The sequence below is a fragment of the Lactuca sativa genome, chromosome 5, assembly GCF_002870075.4.
Source record: "Lactuca sativa cultivar Salinas chromosome 5, Lsat_Salinas_v11, whole genome shotgun sequence".
Classification (NCBI taxonomy): Eukaryota; Viridiplantae; Streptophyta; class Magnoliopsida; order Asterales; family Asteraceae; genus Lactuca; species Lactuca sativa.
In genome coordinates this window covers 333,739,629-333,746,110 of record NC_056627.2, presented here as the reverse complement: position 1 = coordinate 333,746,110, position 6,482 = coordinate 333,739,629, and the positions used below count along the sequence as shown (strand labels likewise).

The 6,482-nt window shown below is 36.3% G+C and overlaps 1 protein-coding gene across 2 annotated transcripts; it reads right to left on the bottom strand.

Annotated features, from left to right (window-relative positions):
* Positions 1-3,590: 3,590 nt before the first annotated feature.
* Positions 3,591-5,969, bottom strand: LOC111908860 (probable protein phosphatase 2C 68). Of its 2 annotated transcripts, XM_023904669.3 has the most exons (5): positions 5,636-5,969; positions 5,383-5,461; positions 4,783-5,109; positions 4,011-4,624; positions 3,591-3,937 (listed from the first exon to the last, which is right to left on the bottom strand). In XM_023904669.3, exons 3-5 carry the CDS (start codon positions 5,081-5,083, stop codon positions 3,701-3,703), a joined length of 1,152 nt encoding a protein of 383 aa, XP_023760437.1. In that variant the 5' UTR covers positions 5,084-5,109; positions 5,383-5,461; positions 5,636-5,969; the 3' UTR covers positions 3,591-3,700. The 2 variants fall into 2 exon arrangements, with proteins under 2 accessions (XP_023760437.1, XP_023760431.1); XM_023904663.3 differs by lacking the exon at positions 5,383-5,461.
* Positions 5,970-6,482: the final 513 nt, after the last annotated feature.

The following is a 6,482-nucleotide window of genomic DNA, read 5'->3' as shown; positions in this document are numbered from 1 at the left end:
ATTATCAGTTTCACACCAATTTTTCTCTCTATTCTCTCATCCATCTTTATTATGGGAATAAATTGTCAAATTATATGCAACGTACTATAGTATTCATATTTGGAGGTTACCCGTAAAGTTGGGTCGGCAAGCGTGACGGTGATAACATGGGAGGAGTTTGCATGGAGGTTTGATCGTGAGTTTGCACCGGCCATTGAGGTGCAACAGTTGGTGAGGAAGTTCCAGGACCTTCACCAGACTACGAAGTCTGTGGCGGATATTACCGCCAAATTCAGAGAGAGGGCACTACTAGTCCCGCAGTACGCTGCGGATGAGGAGATGAGGAAGACAAGATATCATGCGGTGTTGATGGATGATATCTGGGAGTTTGTGAGCTTCTCGGGGTACAAGACCCTGAATGACATGATTGAGAATGCCCGTAAGCGGGAAATTGAGTTGGAGCTCCGAACAAAGCGGAAACCGGAGTAGGTTCAGAAAACATTGGGTCAGGCTAAAAAGCCTAAGACCACCGATCCTCCCAGCAGAGGTCATCATGGGCGGGGTCGTTGTGCCAAGTACGGAAAGCCGCAATGTGGAGCCTGTCGGGTAGCAGGCTCGGTATGTTATGGTTGTGGCCAGCCGGGCCACATGAGCATGGAGTGCCCCAAGAAGGGCTTGATTTATTTCCACTGCAACCAGACTGACCATAAGAAGGCTGATTGTCCGAGATTGTCTGGTGGGGCAGTGGTGGAGCCTGCGTCAGCCGCCTTGAGGATTACTGATGGCCGCCAGGGCAAGGCGGAGGCTCCTGCGGTGAAGAGTAGCGTGTTCCAGTTGACCAGTGATGAGGCCCGTGCAACACCGGATGTCATTATTGGTATGTGACTTATCTTTTTCTTTTAATGCTTTCTTGTTATGCTTATGTTGTTATGATTTTGTTTAGGGACCTTTTTGGTCAATGGATTGTCGGCTCATGTTCTTTTTGATTTGGGGGCTACCCGATCATTTGTATCTCTTGCGCCCAGCAAGAAGTTTCGAGATGCTCCGAGGACTTTGGATTCCCCTCTTGAGGTGGAGATTGCAGATGATCGTACTGTGAGTGCTGCGAGAGTATTTCAGAGGAGTATTCTGAACATGTTCGATGAGAGGTTTCCCATCCACTTTGGTGTCAATTCCTTTGAGGGGATTGAAAGTAATCATCGGGATGGATTGGTTGGGACCTAATAGAGCCATGATCGATTGTGAGCACCAGTTGGTGAGGGTTCGAACACCAAGCAAGGAGAACTGGTCATTCATGGTGAGGGAGCCTCGCATGGGCCAACTCTCTGTTCGGCTGCGAGGGCTAAGAGGCTTCTTCAGCAGGGTTGTTCTAGGTTTCTGGCTTTTGTTTCGGATTCGAGGATGGAGACCACGACAGAGTTTGGGAGACTTTGATTTTGGAAAAAATGTTTTGACAACTATTATCTATAAACAATTTATGAATTGGGTTGATTTTAAAAGTTTAAATTTCTTGTGATTTTTATGGTTGTTACAAGTTTTGGGTTCAGTTCGATTTTAGCTAGGGGTGAGCAAATGGAATGGAAAGAAACAAATTGATCTGATATGAAAATTGAAATTAAACCAGAACTAAGTACACAATTTGGCTTGGTTTCACATTTTTATTTTACAAGTTCTCGGTTCGGTTCGATTCCGTGACCACGTCACCCCTAATTTCAAGTGTATTATAAAAAGAGAGCTTGGAAGTCGAAGGAGAATTTGAAATGTAGAAGATATTAGTAAGTGTAAATATTATCATCAAGTTCAAGTGTTAAAGCCTTATTTTTCTTCACTACATACATTACTTTAAAGTTTTAAGTTCCCAACAATGGTGAACCACCTTCTAAATCTACTAATCTTGAATTGTTGGTGAAACACAACGGTTTAATGTGTTTAATGTAGATGTCAATAATATATGTCTAAGTAATAGAAGATAATCTATCAATTTGGTCAAATTTGAAGTTATAGAGCTTTGATGAACATATTTAGCCCGAACAATGGTGGATCATCATTTGATCAATATGAATTTAAAACTGACTATGAATTTATATTTCGAATATGATTGAGAGTTAGATTTTAGTGTTTTAAGTTCAAATCTCAAAAAAGAATCAGATATAATGGTTATTACTAATGATTTTTAAGTTTTAAATTATTGATGATGTTAATTACATAATTTAATCATGTATTACTCTAACTAGAAATCTTAATATGGATATAAATAAGTGTTGGAATAAATTTTTAAACCATATGCTTCTATCTAGATCATTAGAATCTGTTTTGGAAATGGTTAGATCAAAATAGAAAGTATTTTTGAAAATTTTGGTCATAATGAGTTGATTGGGACCATTCACACGACTATATGCTTTCCATGACCAAAATCACATGACACATGTTTCCCTTTTTCATAAAATGGGTATATGATCTTGTCAAATATTGGTCCCAGTGTCGCTTGTAAGTTTTCCTTGCTTCCTTAAGGACATGTTATGTTGGTTTATGTGTGTAAATGAGTATAAGTTTACGTGTTCGATAATCCTTATTATACTTAGGGGAGTCGAATAGAAGGCTATGAATATTTTTGAGGTGAGTACATTAACCGGTGTCACTTGGATGTTTTCCTTGCTTCCTCTAAAAACTATATGTATAATGTGTTTTATTCATATCAAACAAATATTTTAAAGAAGTATCTTGAAGTTGGGACGCCTTATATATATATATATATATATATATATATATATATATATATATATATATATATATATATATATATATATATATATATATATATATATATATATATATATATATATATATATATATATATATATATATATATATATTGAGTTCCAAATCATGTGCATCCATTATTTGATGAGTTTTGAGTTTTGTGTGGTTGGGACACTTTTCAAGAACTTGGATATACAATTTTTGAAGCATTGAAGCTTCAAATGACATTCTAAAATGCATTCACGTGTGTTAGGCCTTGCAAAAGCCTCACATGATTCATGTGTGGTGATTAACATATAACCTAGTGGTTTTTTAAGTTTTGAAATGGAAACTTGTATACGTGAATGTGTTGTGTGCTATTTCATGAGTAGGTTTCAATTAACCACCTTTCTATATGAGAGAGCTTCGAGAGTCCTTTTAGAGTGAAGACTAGGTGTTTTGGAAAACTTATTTCATTTCATACATTGCATATTATGTACATTGTTTACTTTTTTGAAGTTTCATAAGATTTGCGGTTAATAAATTACACTTTTATTCATCGCAATGTTTTACCTATTATAAAAAAATTTAAACTTTTTTGATGTTTTTTTTATATTACCTATGTTGTCCAACCATATGATTTACTCACTAGGTTTTATCATTATGTTCATCTTAGGTCATTATGTTTGAAATAGTGTAATACACTTTACCTATTGGCCTCTTGAGATAAATGTGATACCCTCGTATATTTTCAACAACTTATTTATGGTTTGATTCAATGCTTGTGGGACCTTATCCACAACCTTTTAGTAAATACATCATTCATATTTCATATTCATTAATTCATACAAACGAGAATTTTGAAAAATACGTGGGATTTTAGTATTATTATTATTATTATTATTATTCATGCAAAAACAATAGAGTTAACATCTGCCAAAAAAAAAAAAAGATTAAAAGTACACAAAACCGAGTATCTTTTTCATCCCAAAGCCCTAAAACCAGAAGGTGAAGTCGAGTCATTAAACCCACGCATCGATAACTCATCGATTCCCATATTCATCTTTTGTTGATCGATAAAAACAACCACCACCGTTATATCATCATGAATCGCACGTCTACTCCCTTTCTCCATCTTCTTCACTTCATCGTACCTCTTCTTCCCTGCTTTCCGACCAGCTTCCACCATTGCTGACTTCACTAGCCTTCTCGCAATACCCTAAACACATAATACAAATGAATCAGTAATTTCTCTTTTCACTCAATAGAGAAAAAAGTCAACAAGGTCTTACTTGTCGAGGATTATTATGAACAATCTCCACAACTTGTTGATTTGTCATGTGTTCCCATAATCCATCCGATGCAAACACAACAAACTTGTCCTCCGGTTTTAACTCTCGGGTATGCATCGACGGCCCGCTTCTCAAAACGGGTCGCCGGATCGGTTCGCGAAGATGGAACCGCGGGAACGATGGGTCGAGGGCAAATTCGGGTTTTTTCAAATACGCGTCACCTATCGTTCTCGAAACCTGAATGATGCCTTTGATACGCCAGACGCCTTGTTTCATAACGACGATATGAGGGTCGTCTGGATGATCAGATTTAAGTTCTTGTCTGATTTCATCCATGGAAGCGTTATGATCTTCAGTGATTTGTTCAGCTATAATTTTATTTGATTTGCGTTTATTTAAACGGCCGATCACAGCTCTAGAATCGCCCATGTTAGCAACGTACAATGTGCCTTGAGATATAATCCCAGCTAAACAACAAGATCCAACAGCAGCCATTAATGGCTTTATCCCACATGTTCTTCTCACCAGAGAGAGAAACCCCTCTTCAGTAGCAGAAACAGCGTCTTTAAGGCTTTTTGACGATGTTAAATTTAATCCGTTTTCTTGTGTAAGACCTATTAGATTAACATATATTTTTTGAATTAAATCTAGGTAGAATCTGTGAAGCACAGAGTATGAGGTTTTATCGAGATTTATGTGATGAAAAGTAGAAAGTAGTTAAGTGAAAGTGAAAAGGGGGAAAAGTGGAAAAAGAAGATTGGAGAAGACTCACGGATGAGATGAGGGAAAAGGTGATCACAGATGTAGCGTGAAGCTTCTGGGCCACCATGGCCATCGTAGACGCCAATGAAGGTGGCGTTTTGACCTATCTCTACCTGACTTTGATCTTCTAAAACCTCATTGGCTTGAACAACTGCGAATGAGAATTCACCGAATGCGTGTTTTTCAAGCTCTTTAGACCATAACAGAGGATCATTCTCATCATCACCCAAGCTATCATCCTTGTTCGTACGGGCATATAGACTTAAAGGTAACCAGAATGCTGATGCTAACTTCCCCACCCAAGAAAACATCCTTCATTTCCCTCTTAATCACCACTCTGTAAAAACAATTTCAATGAAAAACAAGGGGGAAACGACAACACTGTTTAGATAATAACTACACCAAGTCATAATCCAGATCAATCTAGAGAGTTAGCACGGAAATTGTGTACAAATTAAGGGTTGTCTTTTGATCAATTACAAACATCACAAGAAATCTCAACCCACAATTCATGATTACTGAAGAATCTGGTAATTTCAATGGCCAATTCAATGAAACAGTGAAAACCCTAAAAAAATTGTTGGTGACAAAAACTGAGAAGGGAAATTACCTGCAAAATTAACATTTTAGACTGTGTATACATCACTAAGAGTAATGCGTAAGTTTGTATTCCACGAAGCTCGTCAACACTACCAGATTATATAAATTCCTCGAGTAAATTAAGCGGAACTAAAGATGAATATACAAAAGATACTCATCGATGCAGATGAATTACATTAAATTGATAAATTCGAAAATAAATTGATCAATGCAGTTTGTGTGTGTATGTGTGTGCTTGTACGCGAGGGATGTGAGAAACTTACAGAGGGAGAGTGTATGAAGCAGTTGAGTCTGCTTCAAGCAATTTCTTGATTCTGTTACTGTTTCGTGGAAAATTAACGTAGATTTCCTAACCAAAGAGTATAATTCACCACAGAGGCGAACACAGAGACGAAAATCTGAGTTCGCCGGCTAATTGTGTAACCGTTAACGAAAACAAAACAGGGAGAGAATTGATCATGTGCGTGAGTGAGTGTTTGCTGAGAAATATGAAGGGAGATAGAACTGAGTGGTGTTTTTTTGAGTGTGACGGTGGATGGCGCCGGTGGCACGGCGGCGGCGACAGGAGGAGTGAGGAAGGAAGCGTCTCTGGTGGGTGAGGCAGTGACAGAGTTTTAAAGGATCCTTTACATACACTAAGGCCCCTCATGTATAAATGAATTGATAACTTCAGCCCTTTTAGTTTTACAATTAAATTTTATTTTCAAATAGAAAAAATAAATTAAGCATAATTCCCATTTTAATCTGTCATAAGGTCGGTCAATCCAGGGGAAATAACGTGGGAAAATTGGACGATTTGAATTTACATTTATGATTTTGTATATTTGAATTAATTTAGATTAATTGAATTATTATTTAATTATTAAATAAATCAAATATAATTATGTATTTATATATTTAACTTTTTTATTTTTAAAATATAGTTATTTATTATTTATTGATATTATTTTAAATTAGATTAGATGTCATATAAAAAGCTATAACTAGTATGTATTTTAATTTACAAGTAAGTCATTAACTTTTATTTCTTTTATAAGTTTACCAAAATGGAATTAAATGAATAATTTGTGGATTTAAACTTAACAAATTTAGATCTTAAAAGTTAAAATT